Source organism: Crotalus tigris, unplaced genomic scaffold (genome assembly GCF_016545835.1).
Source record: "Crotalus tigris isolate CLP2741 ecotype Arizona unplaced genomic scaffold, ASM1654583v1 scf7180000019563.1149672, whole genome shotgun sequence".
Taxonomy (NCBI): Eukaryota; Metazoa; Chordata; class Lepidosauria; order Squamata; family Viperidae; genus Crotalus; species Crotalus tigris.
In genome coordinates, this window is record NW_024097595.1 from 1,009,088 (window position 1) to 1,033,963 (window position 24,876).

The following is a 24,876-nucleotide window of genomic DNA, read 5'->3' on the forward strand; positions in this document are numbered from 1 at the left end:
GTGTGAAAACTGTTAGTTCTATTTACTTTTAGTAGCAATGGCAGAATCTATTAAACATGATGTCTGTGCCAGATGCTTTCATTTCATCTTTAGCAAGAATAACACATTTGGTATTTTGGCTATACAGGTAGTCCTCAACGTAACCACAGTTCTTTTAGTGACTGTTTGTTTAGTGACCTTTGATAATCTTTCACACTTACAACCATTGCAGCATCCCCATGGTCACATGATCAAAATTTGGATGTTTGACAACTGGTTCATATTTATGACGGTTGCAGTGTCCCAGGGTCATGTGATCCCCTTTTGCAACCTTTTGACAAGCAAAGTCTGTGAGGAGTCCAGATTCACTTAACAACCATGTTACTAACTTAACAATCACAATGATTCACTTAACAACCGTGGTAAGAAAGGTCATAAAATTGGGCAAAATTTACTTAACAAATGTTTCGCTTAGCAACAGAAATGTTGGGCTCAATTGTGCTCGTAAGTCGAAGACTACCTGTAATTGGGCACAAAAGAACTTGGAGAAGCGAATAGTGGCAGAAATACATAAACAGTGCAATCTGCTGATGCACTTCTGCAGAAATATTCTTCCTCTTCTTTTTTTTTTTTAAAGAAAAATGTCCACACACGAGTTAAATTTTGGGTGTTAAAACTGTTTCAATACCTATGGATGAACTTGGTATCTTAAACAGGAATATTTATGTTTTCCAGCCCGATCATTCTCAAACCCTGAGTTTCTTTATTTGAGAAAATACGGCTAACAATCTTCACTTATTCAGTGAAGAGGGTTTTTATTTTTTATTTTTTTATCAGCCTTAATGCTGTTCTTACATTTGAGAAATCAGTGCAGATCACTTTGGAAGAAAGATATAACCTAAAAAAAAATGATTAACCAGTTGTAAAGAACTCCAGTAATCCCAGCACTGTTATACTATTTGGGTCAGATATCAAGTTACCAACACTGCCAGATCATTTATACTCAATTGTGCTGTTAACTTTATTATCAGTCGGATCAATATTACACTGCTGAGACATTCTTCTTCTGTATATCTGAAGAGAATTATTTTCCCAGCTATATTGTAATCAGATTATTTATTTTCAAAGGTCTGCTACTTTCTTTAGGTTCCATGCCAAATTAAATCTAATTCCTTTTAAATGTGAGGTGGGAGAATTAGCAACTCCATTCATTTTCAGATGTTCATACTTAGCCTCCGATGGTATTCGCAGCTTGGCTGAATAAAATTAACTGAGGGGTGAGTTTAAATAGAGCCAATAAAGCTTTATGTACAAATCAAAATGCAGTGTTTATTTAAACAACAGAATGACAGAATACCCTTTGTAATTTTGGCATACAAAAAAGGCATACGGTATTTAAAATCACTATTTTAAAATAATGATTTTCTCTTTGGGACAGCATTTAAGGTTTTGTGCATGTACATATGTTTATACACACAGACACACACACACAGAGTTCATTTTCAGAAACATAACTCAGCAGAGATGGCACATCTTTTATACAGAAGTATAATCGTTCCTTTTGCTTTTCCTTTAAGGCGATGATTATAGGTTTCATAGATGTCTATCAGTTTGCATGCTCCAGAGTCTCTGCATTAGAACGAGAAATAACATCCCATCGGCATCACATTGCAACCCTGAAATCAGAACTTCAAACTGCTTGTCTTCGTGAAAATGAAAGCTTACACTCAGTAAGTGTCTGATTTCCCTTTTTTTTAATGTAATAATGTTGACACATTATTCTCTGGAAACCTCCATTTGCTTACATAACTGGGTCAGAAAAAAGGTTTGTTATTGGGTCGCAACATATTTTCTAATTAAGAAGCACATGATTAATTTGGCGTATTTTCTGCCCTGCAGTATAAGAATATATCCAGTTTAAAGATAATTTCATGTGTGCACAGCACTGCTCATTAGAAAATTTGGCCTCATACAAGCCTAAGAAATTACTTTTCAAGAATCTCAAGGAGAATCAATATTAAGGTGGTAAGTTTAACACACATTTCTTTTCTCTGTTTCTAATATATGACCAAAATGAAGAAAAATCTTCTATTAAGCAATACAAGATTTTTTTTAATGCCCAGAAAAAAATAGACCATCCAAAGTAATACATTTTCAAATAGCTCTATATGAAACAAAAATATCAGATCCTAAATAGCAAATTAATCCTTGATTAAATCAAACAACGATAATCATGAACCAGTTCATATACGGGGTTATCTTCAGCAAGCTAACATTTTGTCAAAGTTGAATTTTGTTAAAGTGAAAAATTTGTGTTGTGATGTCACAGCATTTTCATATAGACAATAAGTGAACACATAACTTCAGTCCAAGGTTTTAAATCAGGCACAGTGGGCTTTTTCTACTGAAGTAAAACATTTATTTTTTTTGCAACATGAGAAATCTAAAGTTCTTCACTTTAATGGATTCTAAATTGGTGGTATATAATTTAACAACACATTCATCTTCAACTCTTATATGTCTTCTGAATACCATATTAACAACCCTGCTGTCAAACACAGGAAATCAGGAATCAAGGTGGTTCAGATAAATACAGGTTTATTGCATCCTCTCTATAAGAATCTGAAGTACTAATGGTCAAAGCAAATTGGTGGTAGATAAGAATTAGATCTCTTAGACTGATAACACACTTGATCCCTTCCTCGGGCTCAGCCTGGTCATCTCCTACACCTGTAACTATTAAGCTAAATCTTCTTAAAGTTGTGTGTGTGTGTTTAAATACTGTGTTATATCTAAACGTGGATGACTCCTGCTTTTAAGAACTTGCTTAGAATATTTTACTCCATGAGGGAAAAAAAAATCATGTTTTTTTGGCATCTTATTCTTTCTCTGGGGTATCAATATCTTGAGAAACATGTCACATGGTAGCAGATGAGAAGAGAAGGTCACATACATCAGGGGTTCCCAACCCCTGGTCCGTGGACCAGCATCGGTCTGTAGCATGCCAACAAGCAGGCCGCACAAACAAGCAAAGCTCCATCCTCAGGATGCAGGCAGTATTCAAAACCACACCCCTTCTGGTCCATGGAATACCTTTCTCTATGGCACCAGTCCCTGGTGCCCAAAAGGTTGGGAACCTCTGACATACATTATAGAGAGGAATGATGGAAGTTCCTTTTATATGCATTTATTTCTTTTTACATGTCCTTGTATGTATTTGCTCACTTGGACAAATCCAACATGGGAACTTTACTTTCTCATACTTTTTGAAAGAATTACCTATTGGTCAACAGTGAATAGTCATCTGATCATTCTTTGAAAAAAATTAAATGCAGTAATAAAGTCTTAATGAAGAAAACTAAGTTAAGTCTGGTGTAAAGGGCATAGGGAATGGCATTGAAGAACAGGAGGAAGAATTGCTACCAAGGTAGCAATCAAATAAGAGGGGCTTCAGTACAAGACAAGAAAATAACTTGAAAAATCACCTTGGACAAACTCTTCCTAGTTTCACATGGAGATAAATGGGAGGAGGAGAAGCACATTGAGATTTGCAAGATTCTCATATTATAGTTGTTGCAATAAAAATAATCCTGTCCTACATGACATCGGTTTCTTAATCTGGTCTACTTGTTGGGCTAATACCGTGACTTGTCTCCCCAGACCTTGTGATTTTTATCCATGTACAGTATATATTTCCTATTCGTTTCTCTTTTCTTCATTTTCTCACCTTGACAATCAGGAGAATGAAGAGAAAGTGAATAGTTTGGTTCTGGGTTTTTTTTTAATGTTGGTGTTGTTTGACGTGATTAACTTTTGATAACTTTTTAAGGATGTTAGACTAATGGAATATTTTAAAGTATATTTTCCAATAGTTGTAATTGTCGAATGAAGATATTTGAAGATATCTGAAAAATTCTATGACCCATCCCTGCTTGATTTAGAAATAAAAAATCAACCCATAACCAGCTAAGTTGAACTAAGATCTTCAAGCTGCTAGCTCTACATGTAACTTCAGATGCCTTAATTTCTATTGCAAGAATGTTAGCTACATTGCCAGCTTAACACTTCTGACTCTAACTATAGAATCATAATTTTGTAAACTATTATGTGATGTTGACATAGTCCAATGCATTTTAATTGAAATTGCTTTTCTAAGCTGTTATGACATGGCAAGTGGGGGTTAACCCACAAATGAAAGCAAAAGTTTTTAAACGTTCTCATAGTGACATCTTAGGAGCATGGATGGTCATAAATTCAGTAATTGTGACTAATCAATCTCATCAAGTTAAACTGTGCCAATTCACTACACACCATTTGCATCTTTCCATTCCAACACTCCAATGCTATGCTTATATTCATTTTTCTGGGAACAAGTCACTGTTGGACTTACATCTGCATAAGCTTATTGCTGTGTATCCATTCTTCTATATCTACTTTTCGGCTGCTTTAATAACATGTGAGCCCATCTGTCAGTAAGCTTGTTCGTGCTCTTTTGTCTTGTCGCTTAGCTTCTCCAGTTGCCTAGAGGGACAGAAAGTTGAACCAACCATGTGATCACTTTTAATTTCACTGGGAGAAGAAACCATAGGAATTAGAATGCTTTAAGAGGAAAGCTGCAAGCTTATGTTATCTTGTGATGCATCATTTTCTTGAGGAACAAAAAGCAAGACCGAGCCTACTCCTCTTTTCAGCAACCATCGAGCAAAGTCAAAACTTTCTGGATGAACAAGTTCTTTTCACATCTTGGGAATAATCACTTTGAATGTTCTTCTCTTCCAAATACACTAATGTATTTTTATTGCCTCAATGGAGAGAACTGTCATTCTGTGTCCTCCACTGTTTCCAATCCACAAGCTGCTAACTCCAAAACTGGAGGGTTTACCTATATTCAGACTGGAGTTTATTTTTTGTTTAGTTGGGTTGGCGTACCGGCTCATGCATCCCTAAGCAGATATTTATGTGTAGCTCAAGAATGAAGGAACCCTCATAAAAATATATTTAAAAAGTAGGAGCAGCTAGAAGAGTGATTGAGGTGCATATTAAAGAATATTCAGTAGACCTGCTTTTTTTCACTTCCTTGTGTCTGAGACTATTGCATGCCACAAGATCCAGGCTTGTTTTCTTCATTGCTGTGTGACTTGATTTGCTTCTGTCCTGTAAATGGCTCCTTGGCTTGCAACAGGTGCAAAGAACTAAAACACCAGGAGGAAAAGTTAAGGCTTTGCTTAAGAGAGGTCCAGAGTACTAGTCTCTGTCTGAACAGAGCAGCTTTCAGGCACTGTCCTTCCTACCATAGCCTCCTCTGTTTTCAAGCCTAACATGGAACATTTTTATTTATTTTTTTATCTTTTCTAGTCAAAATTGAGATCCTCCTGTACATCATAATTTAATCTTCCACATTAAAACAGGTGAGTCTTGATGCAGGAGTCATTATCTGTTTGTTTCCCATCTGTTTAAATCTTAGAATCATGGCTTCATAATTTTATGTTGCTCTCCAGGATGCAACATCCTTTTGAGGTAGAACAATGATCCTGACTGCCAGTGGCCTGAAGGTAGACAGAGTGAAGTATACAAGCCATCCTCAGTTTATGGTTTCATGATTTTGCTTTGTTGTCTCCTGTGGGGTCCACATATTTAAATGACATGGTTTCATTTAATCAATCATCGCTTAAGACATAATCATGCTTCGGCAAACCACGAGGACACTTTTGGCATACTTGTAATTACTGATGCTGGGTTTTGCTAAGAATAATAAAACAGAGTTTTTGATTGAGGCTTTCTGGCTTTATCAATTATGTCCACTAAAAGGAGGATTGGGGTTGATGATGTGCCATCAAATCGTTGCCAGGTTTTAGTGACCATATAGATAGATTTTCTCTACCATGATCTATTCCCATCCTGGTCTTTCAGATCTTCCAATGGTGCACTCATTGCCACTGTAACTGAGTCCATAGACCCTGCTGCTGCTCATTCTCTTCTTCTTATCTTTACCAGTTTTAGAAGCTTCTCCAGAGAAACAGGCCTTTGCGTAATGTGTCCAAAGTAGGATAATTTGGGCCTGCTTATTTGTGCCTCCAGTAGGAAGTCTGGATTGATTTGTTCATTTGTTTTCTTGGCTGTCAGGAATCTTCTCCAAACACCAAAATTGAAAAGCATCAATACTAAAGTATTCTGCTTCTTCCAAATTTAGAGAGGAGGAGCCAGGATAGTGTTCAGCACACTGCTTATTTTTTAATAGCTTACCATCTTGTGCAAATGCAGCAAATGCAAAACCATTATTTAATAACAGGAGGCAAGTTAGGATGCTGCCATAAATGTGAACCAGGGGAAATAACAGGCAATGTAGGTACACAGTTTAGGATCAGGATTAGGATCTTAGTCTACTTCAGTGGTTCTCAACCTGTGGGTCGGGACCCCATTTGGGGTCGAACGACCATTTCATGGGGGTCGCCAAACAACGCAGTCCGCCATTTTTCCCCCCTTTTCCTTAGCTGTGCTACTCCCTTTTATTCTATTGGCTTTTGAAAGCCAATCGAATAGACTCTCTTGAATACAGTCTAATTCTATTGGCTTTCCAAAGCCAATAGGAATTGTTCAGGCTGTCTCTGCCCTGCTGAGCCCGCCAAAAGTCCCAGTCTGCAAACGGTGCTGCACCAGTTGAGTAGTCCTCGACTTACGACCGGTTGAGTAGTCCTCAACTTACGACCGGTTGGGGGTCGCGGCATTAAAAAGGTTGAGAACCACTGGTCGACTTCCATCGAATTAAATCCAACCCCTTAAGTTTTAAAAAATGTCTTTTCGTTATCTTGCTGAGTTCACATATTTATTGTAACTTCTATGAGTTACTCCTTTGATTTGGGTTTTCTTGCTGCTATCAGTATTTATCAAGGGAGTTGATCTTCTTTGGTAGAGAGTACTTTGAATAAAGTTCATTGAAAGACAGACAGACAGACAGACATATTGTTTGGATCTTAGCTTCTAGTGAAGATTTATGACAAACTAGATGTCTTTGAAAGAGGGGGGAAAGCATTGCAATGGAGATCAGCAGCCAGACAGCAACTTTTTGCCCGTGAAGTCTCTCTGGAAAAGGAAGAGATCAGGATATCTCCCACTTGCACTCTGAGCAGCTGTTCCTCATGAGGAGACTGCAGCTGAGCAGTTAGAAGTTCAGAGGTTTAAATCAAACTCACAGCCATAATGCAACCTATGTGGACGTAAGTTTCCCACGAGCCTCATTTCTTAACCACTTTTGGATGTAACTAATTTACAGCTAGATAGAGATTTTCGGAGCAGCAGGACAAGAAAATTCCTCTTGGTCAGTTATTATATTTCTGGATTATAAAAGAATGAAGGAAAAAAAACGGTTGAAAGACTTAAAATTTTTTGGCAGAAAGCTTATTGAAGAGAAGCTATTAGAAAGTTTAAAAGAAAGGAGATAATTATTTTGAAAGATTTTTTTTCACGAAAGCATGAAATTAAACGAGACAAAAGAAGCAGACCTTTGTGGGAATGGTTTTTTTTTTGTTTACTACTAAAGAGTACAAACAATGGTGGATTTTGCAAAGCAAAAGATAAAAGTAACATTAGCCAGGCTGTGATGCTGACTAACTATGGAATGCCAGTTGAGACAAAAGTATTAAGGGCATACAAAGACAAAAGAGTGGAGGGCAGAAGGATGGAAAGCTTGCGTTTTCTTTTTTCCTTGTTTGAGACAGGGTTTTTTATTATTATTATTATAATATCATAATGGCAGCCACCAGAAAAGCGCCAAGAATGGAGGGGAGGAGGTGACCTCTAGAGCAACCTGCAAAGTATATGTTTGAGCAATGAGGCAGTAGGTTAGCTGAATCATTAGATGTTAAAATGAGAGCTTTTGGGGGGGAAAGAATGGAAGACTTGTAAAGATGAAAGAGGAGATGAAAGAAGTTAAGATGGAAAGCTTAACTTGTAAAACAAATTAATGACAAATTTAAATTTTGGAGAGTAAGACTAGTGACTGAGGTGAGTTGTTCTAATGTGAACTATGCTGAGTTTGAGGTCTTGGATTGTACATCTCAGCCCAATGTATTTTTCAGCATTATTAAGGAAAAAAGGTGAAAGGCAGGAGTGCTGAATATATTTATTTATATTCAGTGCTTTTTTTGTTTGTTTTTTAAAAAAAAGGTGCCGGAACTCACACATGTCATACAACCCGTCTTGCCTACCCTACAAGGTTCCATCCCAAAAAGGTGCAGGAACTCCATTCTGGGCGTTATATGACAAAAAAAGCCCTGTTTATATTTATATTTAATGTGTTTTGTCACTCATATCTCTACAAGGCAATATTGTCTTGAACTCCAGGAGAAAATATAGAATATACTCTGCCCATCAACCATATTTGGGTAATACTCGGTTTTGATTGGAGCTGCATATAAGCCCAGTAAATAAATAAATAAAATGATATGGCATAAATTAATAGGGCTTACCCCTCTTGTTCTGTTTTGCTTACCTCTTCAAATAAGAGATTGACTGCTGCTAAACTGAAGTTATGAATAGTACCATTACTTTGAAGGGAAGGTTCAGGGTCTTGTAAAACGTAATGGACAGAAGGGCATTCAAGTGCAGCAGAAATGTCCAATATTATGTCCAACATTCTATAAATTTAAGGTATCCTGGATGTCCATTTTAATAGCAGAGCATCATTAGCTTTCTTTAAGTTCATTTCAGAAAATTGCTGTTTGATTAAGAAAGCTTTTGTAGCACTACAGTTGCATGCAAAATTATGTTTCGCTTAAGTGAACAGAACTTGACACAATCTTTTCATGGTAGAATAAATTAATAAATAAACACAATATCTTTCTGCAAATTTGAATGCATACTTACCATATGTCCAATTGTTTAGAAATTCTGAATAAAAAAAGAGTGGGTAGAATAGGTGCAGAAATGGATGGCTAAATATTTGCATATAATCATCTTATCCTAGAAATAACAAGCAGAAAACTTTCCGGATGAAATTAGATATTGGCTATCAGCATAATAAGGTTACTTTATCTCAGTGATTCTCAACCTTTCTAATGCCGTGACCCCATAATACAGTTCCCGATGTTGTGGTGACCCCCAAGTGGGTGTGGCCACCAATAAGAGGGAGTAGGACAGCTAGGGAAAAGGGAAAAAAATGGCGGACAGCATGGTTTTGTGACCCCCGTGAAATGGTCATTCGACCCAAATGGGGTCCCGACCCACAGGTTGAGAACCACTGCTTTATCTAGAGAAGATTCACTTGTCATGCCTTAAGTGTTGTTCTCTTGAGGATAAATTTAATACGTTCAGAGGTCAAAAAACACCTTGATCCTAATCCTTATCCCTTATAAAGTCTTACTTCCTCTTTGTTTTACTCCTGCTATTGGCAACAGATAATAGGGTTTATTGTAAACTCTGGGCAATTTTATAAATATCTGTATGAGCTCAAAGAGAAGAAGCAAAACATTGAAACCTTTAAGCAGTTAAAAGAAGCCCACCTGGCTATAGAACAGTGTTTCTCAACCTTGACAATTTTAAGGCATGTGGACTTCAACTCCCAGAATTCCACAGCCAGCAATGCTGGCTGTGGAATTCTGGGAGTTGAAGTCCACATGCCTTAAAATTGTCAAGGTTAAGAAACACTGCTATAGAACCAGGCAAGTATATTCAGAGAAATTCCCCGTAGTTACTCAGTCCTTTGGAATTTAGATTGTATCAGAAAAGGGGAAATAGAAGAGTTGGGGGAATGACAGAGAGAGGGTGAGGGAACCTGGAGAGATGGAGGAATCACACGAATCCACAGAGATGGAAATTTGCTAAGGTCAGGAGGACATATGGCTTCAGATGAAGGAGGGAGAAAGAATAATGATCCTCGGGGGAGGCTGCAAGTGAGATAACAGCTGGAGAAAGAGTTGGGCTGTCATCTTCCACAGAAAATACCAAGAGTTGTTGTTTTTGGATGAATGTATTCGCTGATGCTGTTATCCAATGTATGTTTCTGTCATGAATGCATTTATGTGGTTTTGTGTGTGTGATACTTCATTTGTTTCAGTGATAGGTCTTTGTGTTGAAATACCACATGTTGAGCAATGAGTGGGGTAGAAATGACATGAGTCAGTAAACTTTTAGATAGACAGTGTAGAATAGCCTGAGAATATTTTCATCTTTGGAAATAATTCCAAAAAATACATCTGTGGGTCTTTCCAGATCACTGTAAGTAGAGCAAACACAGTTCTTACTCATCTGTTGAAGGGGTCCTGACACATGTCTTCCAGACAGTTGTGATTGTGAGGCACTGTATTTTCCCAGCATTCAAATGTAAAAGTTCCTTCCTTTTCAACTATGTTTTCAACTACTGTATGGCCTGCATGTGGTGTGATTTTTTTCAGGCAAAGAGTCTAAAATATGCAGCAAAGTAGATGAACTGTGCAGAATTCATTAGTTAGATTAGCAATAGGTAAAATCAGAATCTACGAGCAAAGTTTAGTCCAAAACATAAAGGCAAGTAAAGGACCTAGGCAAATGCGGGTAATGAAATTACATAGTCAAAAGCACCTAGTCCTAGGAGAAAATTGAGTGTGTATAAAGCAATCCCACTTTCTAGTTGTTAAGCTTCTCAAAAGAAGCTACTGCTCAAAAGAATGACTCCATTTCTGAATGAGAAGAAGGCAAGGTTTTAATACAGAAAGTTTTAATTGGATTACGGGCTCAGAAAATGTCGGAATATTGGATTTTGAACATTATGCCTTTGAAATTAATTTTAAGGAATAAATGCACTGTTTTTCACATTGGAGATATAACATGATATAACTTACGGCATTCAGAAACATTTTTGAGGAACGGTATTGGGACTTTGAATCAACAATGTTAGTTGTGTTGTGTTTTCTTGGGAACTATCTGTATCCAGAAGAAAAGGTGGCAGAAAAAGATATGCAATAAAGTCTGTCTGAAAGAACATAAACAGGAATTTGCTACTAGATGTAAAAAAAATATGGATGAGGTTTTAAAAATTAAGAAGAAATAAAAATGATAAACCGAGAGAACAACTGGAATAATTTCTTTCTGTTGGACTAACGAGAGGCTCTTTAAAGTATTGAAGAAATACAAAACAAGTATCAAGAATCATCTAACTGGATTTAAAACCAAGATTATTTTATGTAAAAAGAGGAAACACAAAATCAGTTTATTTGAACAAGGTTGAAATGGGAAATGTTATTTTGGATAGTATTTTTGAATTTACTGACATCTGGACTGGAAAAATGTTGTATATTGGATTTGCTAACAACATTGAGTTTAAACCTTTTTCTCTACACTTACTTTATGTATTCTAATCTGATAACATTTTCTATCTAATAGTCATTCCACTTAAAGTAGGAAATACTTGTGATCTTGATCTCTTTAAAGGAGAAATTAATGCTATTATTTTAGGGCTCTGTTTGGACTTTTGGCTGCCACCTGCATTGGACAAGATGCTACTTATTGGATCTATGTATAGTTAAGAGATGAGTAACAAGCTTTATATCTATAATTGAGAGGAGGAAGAGATAGTGAAATTATTTATACTTGCCGTAATGAGGGTGGGAAGTTGCTTTCTTAGAGTTTTTTCGTTTTTTTCTTCTTTGCTTTTTTTGCACCTTTTTATTTTCTTTTTTAGTTTTTTTTAGTTTGTATTTTTTTACTACTATAATTAAACTTTTAATAAAAATTATTTTTTAAAAAGAATTGTTCTAATTGTGCTTTTAGCTCTATGATCACTAATAAGTCATCAGTCTAATCAGTCTAAATAAATAATGACTAATAAGTCATTATTTTTTCTACACTGACTAGTCCCAGATCACTGGGTTGTATCCCGTTCAGAAGGCTTCCACTTCATGATCAGCAGAAATGATGTCACTTGCATTCATGAGATCAGCGATGAATTGTCCCTAGTCAAATTGACTCATCTGCATGTAAAAGTCTGTTTGTAAAGACTTTTCTCATGGTAGCATCTACTTCAGGGTTGAATAGCAACAGGGAGAAGGTGCATCCTTGGCATTCTCTGGTGCATGCAGATTTCAAAGTTTTCTGATAGTTCACTTTTGATGTGACCCCCTGCTGATTAAGCCATCACAAGCATGCTGTGGGTACTATATGACCTGACTTGGTATTCTGTAGTGCAGGGGTGTCAAACTGCCAGCCCGCGCACCGGATTCATCATGTGGAAGCCACGCCCACCCTATTGCCGGCAAAGGCAAAACAGTCCCAATACATTGCGTAATATCATATGACGTCACAAGTTTGACATGTCTGCTGTAGTGGCAAGTGATTTCCAAAGAATGGGTTAGAAGCAGCTGCAAAATGAATAAATATTATAATTCATTCACATCCTTGGATTCATTCTTCCATGATTTGTGTAGTGTAAATATCTGGTCACACCAATCTTGGATTGGATGAAATCTAGCCATGGTTCATGGACCACTTGTTCTCTTCATTTTTGTGTTCAGGGTTGGACTATTTGTATGAATATTTTAGTGCTTATGAAAGTAAACTGAACAGTAGAATGTACAGACGTTCCACAAGTATTACAAAGATTATCATTGACACTATACTGTACGTATGTCTTCCAATATGCTGCAACATGGTGTATAGTGTCTGGTATTCTTGGTCTGCAGTTTCTTATACTTCTGAAGCAATATCCTATACTGTCTTCATTCCAGTTTCTGATAACAGCTGATGACATGATGGAGTTGTCGGTTTTAGATTCATCAACCAATTTTGCATCTCTTCCTTTGGTATTCATGTCCAAACCTTCATAGGATATCCAGATCTGGATGCATGGGATAAGAAACTAGGTGCTTTTGCTCACTCTTGCAGCAAAGCGACTTGTAGCTTCCCGAATATTTTCTGGTTTTGCAACCATTTTGAAGCAGTTGTATAGGGCCACTTGAGTTGTTGCTTAAAGACAGGATTAGTCAGTCAAGATCATTCTGTACGGTGTGAGAATTCTTTAATTGTATGCTTCACATATGGTTGTATAGATACGTTCTGTGCATGTAAATTAAATTTTCTCCAGGTACTATGAAACAGCACAATAATTTAATAGATGATGGCTTTATTCATAAAGATAGGGATTTATATAATGACTAGAAATTAGCCACCGGCTCCATGCTTAAAAGTACACTCAGTATTCAAACAGAACCTTGTTATATTTACCACAAAACTAATTATTCTAATCAAGTATTATATTATCATCTAATTTAAAATGATTTGGATACACTCTAGTTCTAGATGATTTAGATCAGAGAAATATTAGGATTATTCCTAAGGAAAAGGTCTCATTTGCTTCTTCTGCTTCTTCTTCAGATCTTTTCAACCTGGTAGCCTCCAATTACTTATTTTATGATTAGAGATATAGTGTAGTCTCATCTTCTTCTGGAAGAAAGAAACTAACAGTAGTAGAAAGTGCCTGCTCCTTGTGGAAGAGTTTTCCTGACTTAATATGAATTGCTATAAAACATTGTCACAAATGATAGAACAGTTATCTACAAAAGCTTGCCATATGGTAAAATTTTCTACAGAAATGGTGACCAGGAGGATCTGCACAAAATTAAAAAGTTGGACAAAGAAAGACGTGTGGTGCAAATATACCTTAGACAAATGTTATATGCCTGCATCATAATTCTTAATATATCATACTTAATTGTTAAGATGCCACAATAGGTCTACCACTTTGATAGTTAAAAAACAACAACAAGGAAGTGTAACAAAGAAGTGTAATCAGATAATGTATCTGCATCCTGGATTTGTATACACAACATTTCCTTTTCTACAGAAAACATTTAAAAAAGCAGAATATGCTAAGCATGTGAACTTTTACCTTGTCAAGCTATTGAAACATATTTGGAAATTATAGTAATTTGATTTAAATGTTGCCTATAAGGCAAAAAGAGAGTTTAATAGAATCCATGTGCAATTAAAATGCAGAACTAAATGTAATCAGACCACAATGACTATGGCCTTCCTACTGATAGCCTTATTATGGCCTCAAGAGGTTGAAAGTTTATATTAAAGTTACTAAATCCACTTGAATGAGATGATAATTCAGTGGTTGTTTAATTTAAACAACATATTTTAAGCATTAGAAGCAGTAACCAGTCTTTAGATTTTGAAGATCTCACAGTTATTCTCGAACAGATGGTAAGATACAGGTTTTTCTTACATTGTGACAATGGAAGGGCAAGACTCCTTAAAAACATTTAAGGATGACGAATCTTCCTGTAGGAATGATTTCAGGGCATATTAAATCATTATCTGTCTACATCTCTGCATATATGTATGCAAATATGAATGATTATTTCAAAATTCATTATTATAAGACTCTTGTCTTAGACAGGACTTTTCTACACCAAATCACAAAATGTATCTTTGTAAAACTGTCATTGCAATCATTATTGTCATCGTCATCGTCATCCTGAATTTAAAAGAAAGTAACCCCAAACTTATTTTCTCTGGACAGTTTTAAGAGTCAACATCCTGTGTTGGAGTTCTCTAATCATCACAGCACAATTTACAGTCGGAACACACAGAGAGAGCCAGTTCAGACCAGCTCATCTGTTGATTTTGGCAAAAGTCCTTATTCTCACTGCATGCAGCTGCCACTCGAGAGATGGGGACTCGGCACGGAGCTGAAGGAGAGTTGGTCATAGAGTTAGTGAAGCTCCGAAAGCATAAAGCTGCTTCTTTCCAACAGTTGAGGGCTATTTTCCATTTCACCTTAGGGGAGGGGCTTTCCCTCCCCCTCCTACTTCTTTAAATGTACACACACACACAAATTAAATAAGGGCTTCTTACAAGCCACTGTGCCCCGAGCATAAGAATTCGAAATCAATGTCTGGCTTCCAGAAACGGTACCATAAAAATGTGCTTCTGATTAGGTGGCTTAATTACAGCTGTGAAAACAATGTTGATTTCGGGCTCCAGATTCCAGAACATGTCAGCTGTTGCTAGCTAGCCTTGGACTGAAGCCACCATTCTCTAAGTTTGCACTGGGAAAGTTGCACACTCCGGTGAACATTTTTTTTTTTTTTTTTTTTGCGAAGGTAGAAAAGTCACCCAAAGGAAGAACACTTTTGTGATTTTTGGTGTGGGGCAGGGGCGCTTCCGTGTGTGCAACTTTAAAATAATTTTTGAACAGTTTGCCTGACAGGACACAGTACGTAATTTTAATTGATTTAACTCCCTTTTGGTTGAAATCCAGTGTGTTGATTTAGTAGGATAATTTTATGACATCTAATTTTCCTGACAGTTTCATTTTCTGTCAAGAGAGAAAATTGTCTTGTTTGCACTATGGGAAAAAATGGCTAGTTTCAAATCTAGTAAGTTTAATTTTCCTTTGCCTCAGCAGGGTAAGATACCTTTAATTTATTTTGGGTGGAGTTGGAAGGATTAAGTCATTGATTTAATATGTTAGTATATATACTTTTTTTCAGTGGGAAGTGGGAAATTATACACAATCCTTAACAATATTTTAAAATTCTGTAGTTTGCTCTTTAAAACCAGGTTTTCAGGCTAGTTTCCCATTGACTAAAATCATCCAATAACATTATAAACAATATAATATAAAAGGCAATACAAGTAGCTCTTGACGTACGACCACAATTGAGCCCAAAATTACGTTGCTAAGTGAGGAATTTGTTAAGTGGGTTTTGCCCCCTTTTACGACTTTTTTTTGTCACAGTTTTTATTTGAATCTAAGCCTCACTGACTTTGCTTGTCAGCAGGTTGCAAAAGGCCTCCAGGACACCACAACCATCATCAATGAATATAAATTACATGACTGTGGGGATGCGGCAATGGTCATAAGTGTAAAAAATGGTCATAAGTCACTTTTTCAGTGATGTTGTAATAGTCACTAAATGAATTGTTGTAAGTTGAGGACTACCTGTAAATAAAATACATCATGGTAATAAAAATAAAATAATAACAAATAATAAAAGCAGCAATGGAAATTTCCACAGAGTGATCTGTCCCTAGAGCAGGGGTAGGTAACCTTGGCTCTTTTATGACTCGTGGACTTCAACTCCCAGAATTCCTGAGCCAGCATGACTCAGCTTGGAAACTCTCCCTTTCCCCTCAGCATGGCTGGCTCAGGAATTCTGGGAGTTGAAGTTCACAAGTCATAAAAGAGCCAAGGTTGCCTACCCCTGCCCTAGAGTGTCAAGAAGCTATCCTTCTCAAACAGATTGTCCATCATGTCTATCTAAACATATGGAAACAAGGTTCCATCTTCTACTGCATGATTGGGGGATAAAAGTAACCTCTCCTAGAACATCAAAAATTGGTAGCCACTGTGTTATTCATTCAGATTCCATGTATATATGAGTAGGACCCACGTGAAACTTTGATAACATTCCTTGGCACAGTTGCAAACCCTGAAAATAGGCAAAAGGGAACGGCAACAGCACTTTCTCTGAAGTAAGCATAGGTTGTGTACATTCACTTTGTAGGCATGGTTATCAGAATCCAGATTAACTTCTTACATTCTGGGGATTGATAAGCAAAGCTATATACAGGTAATTCTCAGCTTATGACCACAATTAGGCCAGAATTTCTGTCGCTAAGCAGGATGGTTGTTAAGTGAGTTGCGCTTGATTTTATGACCTGTTGCCTCACGGTTGTTAAGCAAGTAAGTGCAGTTGTTGCATGAATTAGGATTAAGTAAATCTGGCTCCTCCCCCCAATTGACTTTGCTTACCAGAAGTCACCTGGGAAGGTTGTAAATAGTAGTCACATGACCTCAGGATGCCACAACCATCGGAAAAACATGCCCATTGTCAGTTGACAAAATCATGTGAATTTTAATAATGTGGGAGCGGCTGCAATGGTTGTAAGCGAGAGGACCCTTTGTTAGTCGCTTTTTTCAGTGCCATTGTAATTTTGAACAGTCTCTAAACAAATGGTTATAAGTCAAGACTACCTACCTCTGGTATAAAGTGCATATAGTCAAGGCCATGGTTTTCCCAGTTGCAATGTATGGATGTGAAAGTTGGACCATAAGAAAGGCTGAGCGCCAAAGAATTGAGGCCTTTGAACTATGTTGCTGGAGAAGACTCCTGCGAGTCCCCTGGACTGCAAGGCGATCAAACCGGTCAGTCCTAGAATCCCGACTGTTCTTTAGAAGGCCATATCCTGAAGTTGAAACTCAAGTACTTTGGCCACCTAATGAGAAGGAAGGACTCACTGGAGAAGAGCCTAATGCTGGGAAAGATTGAGGGCAATAGAAGAAGGGGAGGACAGAGAATGAGGTGGCTGGATGGAGTCACTGAAGCAGTAGGCGTGAACTTAAATGGACTCCAGAAGATGGTAGAGGACAGGAAGACCTGGAAGAACATTGTCCATGGGGTCGCGATGGGTCGCAATTAACAACAACAACAATCTCTGGTATCAATAGGCGTTTCTACACAATATCAAGTGCTCTGGACCCAGTTCACCAGTTGCCATGTTAAGATTCTGCAGGAATTCTTAGCATTTTGTGGATTGGGCTCAATTGTCCAACAAAATGGGGGAGGGGGTGGGAACACAGAATACTGCCCGAAAGAAAAGTTATTTTCAGCCCATAGAGGTCTAACTTTTAGTCAAGTCAAATTTTATATATAAAAGGGATGATATGTGGTACAATTAACAGGCGTGCAGCAATAACTTAACTTTCTGTTTTCATTCGGGATATACTCTTCCCTCAATCTGCCTTCCTCGCATTTGTTTCCAAGTGACAGTGTCAGACACATTGTTATACGAAGTTTCAACAATACTGCTTGAATTACAGCAGGAACAGTGGAAAAGCTGCTGCTGCTGCCTTGAAAACTAGATCAGGATGCTTAACCTTGGGGAGAAAGTTTTTTTTTTTTTTTACAAAGAATAGAACTCAGAATATAATTGAACAGGCTTTGCAGAAGAAAAGAACAATTCTATACAAAGGTAGATACATTTACTTCTTTCCAGAGTCGGGTACTTTTACTTTGGTATTTCCTCCTTCCTTTTGAAGAAACTATTTCAAGATAAAGAACATCCATTATTCAGTGCTAAACTGTGGGTTAAACACAAAAGGATGGCAGATTTGTTCTGAGGTTATGAATCAACTGAGACTTTTGGAAAGAGGTTTTAAAAAACTTATATTGAGTTTTTCTACTCAGGTGACACCTGAATCAAGGGAATCCAAGTAGCCTATTCATGCTAATGTTACTTTGACTTTTCCTTTTTTTTTTCCTCCCCCACTTATGTTTCAACAAAGCAGCTGCATATAAAACTAAGCACTCCTCATATTTGTAAAAGTACTGTTTCTGAGATTCTTCAGTAACAGTATGTACATAGATGTGTAAAGGCCATTTTACATCCCATAGCCCAAGAGAAAGCTTTGAATTTCACTATTCCTCGACCGTATTACTAATTGGCATGTTTTTGTATTAGGGAATAAATGTATACACAGGATCAATATTCAGCTGTATCTCTTGGTGTATGCATGTTCGTGGATGTACAAATGGCCTTTGATCCTAGTCTGGATCAGATAGAAATGCTGCAGATTGATCCAAATAGTCAGAAGGGTTTTTGACTGTTTCCATTTAAAGGTGTGGCCTCAGAATTGTTCTGGACTTGACTTTTTATGGTGAGATGTCAAATGTCAGCTCTGGCCACAAATGCTTCAACTCAGCTCTAACTGCAGCCATTTCCATTACAGAATTTGTCTCTGTTCAGTTGGTACTATTTAGTCTGAAACTATTTTAATATGCCAGAGATTGGTCTGCCCTTGAAAACCATTTGGAGATTTCCACTAGTGCAGAATGTCTCAACTAGAATTTAGAGTGGAGCAAAGTGCTGGAATCTATGAGCAGAGAGGTCTCACTAAAACATACAGTGGTTTTAAACAAGCAACCTAACCACAGAATAAAGTTGCCTCTAGATGAGATGGGTGGCACATAAATCAAATAAAAAAATAAAGCAATAAAACTCAAGGAGGAACACTTGGCAATCTACCAGATCCCAAGTTAAGTTATCTACCAATTCCAAGTTAAGAGGGCCAGGTAGCAATATGACAGAATCATGGACGGTTGACCCCAGTAGATACATATCTAAGATTTGGGATATCTCTCCCCCCCCCTCTCTTTCCCTCCCCCTCCCCCTCCCCCTCCCCCTTTCTCTCCTGCTCATCCATTTTCTCTCATTAGCTGGAAAGAAATACCTTCCTGTAATTTCATTTGCTTTAAGTTTTCATATTATGTTTGTTCAAGTATGCTTTATTGTGTTGAAAAACAAACCCGGTACATTACAACGTGAACTTTAGCTTGGAGTAGTGCTATGAAATTATTACTGCCATTGCTATAGTGGTTGCATAGTCAATCAGACATTTACGTTGAATTTGGCATTTTTATTCTTCTATCAAATCCTTCCCAAGGACTTGGGCTAGACAGATGTTGTTTGATGGTGTTAAAAGTATTGTTGCAATTGACTGGTGGTGATTATGTCAATGCTAATAAAATTTAAGGGGTGCTCCAGATTTTGGGGATTGCACCCAAGGTACCTATTACTATTGGTGTTACCTTCGCTTTCTTTTGCCACAGTCATTTTACTTCTATTTGTAGGTCTTTGTATTTCGTAATTTCCTCCCGTTCTTTCTCTTCTATTTTTCTGTTTCCAACAGTGAACAAAGTTCACTATCCAAACTTTTTTTGTCTTTCTTATCAACAATTGTTAAGTCTGGGTGTTGTGGGGCAGATGCTTGACTGCTTGAATTCTAAAGTCCCAGAACACTTTAGCTTCTTCATTTTCTATTACTTGGTCTATTTTGTCATCCCACTAATTTTTGCTTGTAGGCAAGTGGTATTTCTTACAGATATTCCTATGCACTATTATTGCTACTTTGTCATGCTGTTGTATTTAATCAGTCTGTGTGATCTTCTTGAAGCAGCTGATCAGGTGGCCCAGTATTTCTTCAGCTTTTTTACAGAGGCAACATGTGCTAGTCTATTGCTATCTTTTCAATTCTGGTCTTGTATGCATTTGTTTTTAAGGCTTGGTCTTGCATAGGCAGAATTAGTCCCCTTGTATATTTTTTCAACGCTCTTAGACAATGCCCCTCCCTCTCTCCCCATGTGTGTATACACTTGCCATATAATATTTTGCCTTGCCAAGTACTAGCTTCAGTGCATCTTCTTCTCTGCTATTCAAATACTCTTCCAATGCCTTTTTAAATTTTTCAACTCTGTGGTGTATTCATAGCATTCTGCACCCATCTCTGCTCAACATGTCAACATTGCTGCTTGAATGAAGGGTGTGATTCATTGTCATTATGTCTCTGGTCTTCCTATGTAGGGATTTTTAGTTTGGCTTGCATCCAATCCACTATTCCAGATGTTTATCTAATGACTGGAATTGCCCAGGTGTTAATTACATTGATAGTATTTTCTCCACTGAATTTGGACTTTGAAATCTTCTTCAGTCTTATAATGTATTCACTTCTGACCTGCTTGGCTTCAGTATGCTTGATATTATTGGTTTGAAGGATGTCCAGCTACAGGTTAATCTTTGATCTACAACTACAATTGGTATCTTGGTAGTTGAGCAAAGCAGTTATTAAGTGAGATACCCATGTGACTGCTTCAGTCAATGACCACAATTCTGACACTACTATTTGCAGTTGTTGAGCAATCTCCTGAGTTGTTAAGTGGAGATTGCCTTCCAGAAGTTTGTCTCAGTTCCTTTTGCAGCTGAGATTCCACTCCCAACAATCCCCACCACCATCTCTGATCAGCCTCCAAGCTGAGAGCTGGGATTCTCTCCTGGCAGGCAGCTCTTTGAGAGTGAATGGGCTGCCTGCCAGAATGATGGTCCATCCCCCTTCTCTGGCAGCAGCTCAGAGCTCTCAGTCAAGAGCTGAGATTCCCTCCCGGCAGGCAGCCCTTTGAGAGCGAAAGATAGAGCTGAAATTCCCTCTCTTCCAGAGGGTTGCCTGCCTCCCAATGTAGGCAATCCTTTGTATGCAGAGATTCCCTCCTAGCAGGCAGCCCTTTAAGAGGCAGAGAGAGAAGGGTTTGACCTTTGTGTCTACTTGAATTTTGACAGAGTTTGGTTAGAGCTTGGGGTCTCTTCTCCTTGTCTTTGCTGAGAGATACAGGTACATGGAGGCAGGGAGGGAAGAATTTTAAGCTGAGTTAAATTTAATTAATTTTGAGAATTTCACTGTCAGGATCCAAACAGACATGGATTGGTAGGATGCTGTTTTAGCCAGTCCCCAGAGACTAGAGGGAATCCTCTTGATAGGCAGCAGCTTATAATCTTCCCTGCTGGCGTCCCCATTGACTTTGTGGGGTGGCCGGCTGAGAAGAGGGCAAATGGCAATCACGTGATCTTAGGATGCTTGGCAATTTGTCATGAGTGCAAAAAAGTTTCCAAGAACCCAGATTGTGATCATGTGACCATAGGGATGGTATATGTAACAATTTGTGAGTTGTTTGTAAAAGCACATTTTCTAAGGTTGCTGTCATTTCAAACAGACATTAAACAACCGATCATTAAGTGATAACTATCTGTGTTTGTAGTGATCTTCTTTCTCCAGACTCTTGATGTTATTTCGATAGAGCATCTTGATTCAATTTTCACTATTTTTTACCCTGTTGGTAAGGGAGGCTCATTTGTCCAGTCCAAAGTTCAGTGCAATGTCTTGGCTACATAATAGTAAACAGGTGTGGCCTACACTACACATCAAAAACATCTGCCAGGCTGATCCCACCTCCTTGATACATGGGTGATCTGAAGCTGTATGGGAAAACACGATCTGAAGTGGAATCACTGCCCAACAGTAATGTTATTATTTATTTCTTTATTATTTCTTTAAAGTTTATTCTGTACATGCAGTCATAAAATAGTATTGTAAATAAATTCCCGCACACCTCTTTCTTGTGTAAAATATTTTGAGCAGGGAATCCCCCACGTTTGTGGAGTAGATCATGAACATGTTCACAAAATGGTTAGTATGTCCAGTCACAAAATACCTAGATACTATAAGGTAAACTAAGCACTGAGTTGTAATCAGTCACCTTTAATTTATAAGAATTTCTCAAGGGCTCTGAAAGATTATTGGAAAGGGAAGCTAAGCTACGGGGCATGTCTTGGCTTTATAGCATGAGATTCTCATTGATTTTTTTAATTGAAAAGAGCTTTATAAACTGAAACTAAGTGAGGCAGGAAAGTTGGCAAGAGCCAAGCAATGTGTTGTGAGAACGTCACCACTCCCGGGCGTTATGGTGAGGACCCAGAACTAGAGGTTGGCTTGAGACCTAGAAGGCAGGAGTCCAGAGTGCCTCTCAGCCAATCACATTTCTCAACTTGACATACCACCCAAGATGGTTGCGAGGTTCAAGTTACAAGCACACAAAGAGCCATGTAAGCCACTTCAAGCTCCCTAAAAGAAAAATATATTATACTCTTAATAAATTCAATGTAAGTATAAATCAATAAGATTTGTTTCCTGGAACTCTATCTTTTTTTTTTAATTTTCCCCTCATGAATATTCTGAAGAGATTGTATGTTTATACCAAAGAACAACAGTCCATTATTTTTTTTAAAAAAAAAAACCATAAATTCCACTTAGCAAGCTGTTGGAAATATTGATTTCTACTTGTTTAAGGACGTTTGATTCATATGACAATTTCAGGGGGGAAAAAGTCTTCTGGTCCTTATAGTTGTCTGTAGTGACAGAGTGTACATATAGTTTTTCTTAGCTTATTAGTTCTTTTCATATAGTTGCAAAATGGAAATATAACCATAGATATGAATGAAAGCTAACCTTAGCTCACCCACATTCAAATTTAGAACCGATGAAGCTTGGTTTCTTGCTCAGTTAGCATATTTGAAGCTTGTATGATTAGACATAAAGTGACACTGGGCCTAAAGTGTGACCTTTTTGCCTCTTGGTTATTCCTGTATCAACAATGGAGAATCGCTCCCCATGCAAGGTGTTTTTTTTATAATAAATGTACTTTTCTGGCTGATTTCTGTTTTTATAAACATGAAATGTGAAGGGTTTTCTGATTGTTTATTTTTTGGCATGTTTGTTTGTTTGTTTCCCTTTGGACCACTTATACCAGGAAAAAGCTGAATCAAGGTCAGTATTGTTATACTTACCCAAAATGTAATATGTGTAAAATCTGAACCAGGCTAAAAGATGTATGAATGCATCCAACTTTACTTCCTGACAAGGTTTTAGTTCACACAGTTAGAAAATCCAGTTTTTCTTTCTTCCATTATTTTAGACTCTTATATTGGAGTAGTCCTTGTTTGGATCAGACATATATAATAAAAAGTTGAATGCTTGCTGTTTCTGTGACAGGATACAGCATGTTGTCTGATGGACTGGAAAATAAGGCTACATTTTTTTTTTTTATGCAAGGCCCATTTAAAAAAAAATAAAAAAAATAAGAATGAGTGAATTCAAGAATGAGAGAACTCAATTTAAACATTATATTCAGATCCTCAGAGGTATCTGGAAGATTATCTGAAATCACAGATAATTTATTCTGACTTCAGAATAAATCTCATACAGTCATCACATCAAAAAAGATTGCCTTTGTACCATAGTGGTTTATCAAAGATTCGTCATAAATGCTATTGTTTCTTTTCTGAAGAGAAAACATCCCAGTGGAGCACCCCCATTTCCTTGGTAGTTCTGTTATGAAGTATTAAACATAGCTGATTTGAATAAGGAAACCAGATTTGCTGGCTTATGTGAGTATGGGATGATAACCTATAGATAATACACAGCAAGGGTGGGAAAATGTTTTGACTATGTCTGCAGCAGTTCAGAACCCACTTATTATGGAACTAGTTCATTGACTAGAATTAGACTTTTCTGAAGGAACTAAGCTGCAAGTTTGAGTCTATTTCGTTTTGCACACATCCAATATTTAAATTTTATTTTGGAGGGATGGATGCAATAGTCACTTTTGTGAGATAGGTTAGCCCCATAAATTTGATGAATAAATAATAAAGAGTAATAGTAAGGAACTTGTTAACCTTGACATGAGTTAAAATTCTAGTACAGTTGCAGGAACTGAGCATGACTAGTCTAGTGAAGAGAAGGACGTGGGGAGACATGATAGCAGTGTTCCAATATTTGAGGGGCTGTCACAGAGAGGAGGGGGTGAACTTATTTTCCCAAGCACCTGAAGACCACACAAGGAATAATGGATGGAAACTGATCAAGGAAAGATTCAAACTAGAAATAAGGAGAAATTTTCTGACAGTGAGAACAAGCAACCAGTGGAACAGTTTGCCTTCAGGTGTTGTGGGAGCTTCATCACTGGATATCTTCAAGAAGAGACTGGACTGCCATCTGTCAGAAATGGTGTAGGGACTCCTGTTTGGGCAGGGGGTTGGACTAGATGATCTACAAGATCCCTTCCAACTCTGTTATTCTATTCTATTCTATTCATAGGTCTGCAGGGTTTTTTTAATTCTTTCAGAAGAACTGTGTGGCAAAGATGTATCTTCACTCTATAAAAAAAAGCATAGTACTTGCATAGAGATTATGGCTGTGCATCATTCCTTATCCCCCTCTCTGAACTCAGCAGCTAAAATCTTTTTAAGATCTCATCCTGGTAAAACTCTCAGAAATATTGTTCAACTATAATCCGATGTGTATCACACTGTCCTAGGAATGTATTATTTTATAGTTTTCTTAATGCATGGCTCTGCAGTTCATGACATAAGATACAAAATTATTTGCATGATTCTGATTTTTTTTTTTTAAAAAAAATGTGTTTGTTGCAGAAAGAGGGAGAATTACCCAGGCAATTGAATAAAAAAAATAAATATCAGTATCTGTTTAAAAGATGCCATTTGAATGATTTAATATTATATATTTCCTTTATG

The 24,876-nt window shown here is 37.3% G+C and overlaps 1 protein-coding gene across 9 annotated transcripts in view; it reads left to right on the forward strand.

Moving 5' to 3' along the window:
- The window catches only part of CCDC171 (coiled-coil domain containing 171), a 199,345-nt gene that overhangs the window by 152,245 nt on the left and 22,224 nt on the right, over positions 1-24,876 (forward strand). For 7 of the 9 annotated variants that reach the window (XM_039363669.1, XM_039363668.1, XM_039363664.1 and 4 more), the window contains one exon: positions 1,557-1,709. In XM_039363669.1, coding sequence (XP_039219603.1) covers positions 1,557-1,709 — 153 coding nt within the window. Of the gene's footprint in view, positions 1-1,556; positions 1,710-1,878; positions 2,005-5,334; positions 6,446-24,876 lie in introns of those variants that run through there. The other 2 variants (XR_005559169.1, XM_039363670.1) reach the window with 2 other exon arrangements.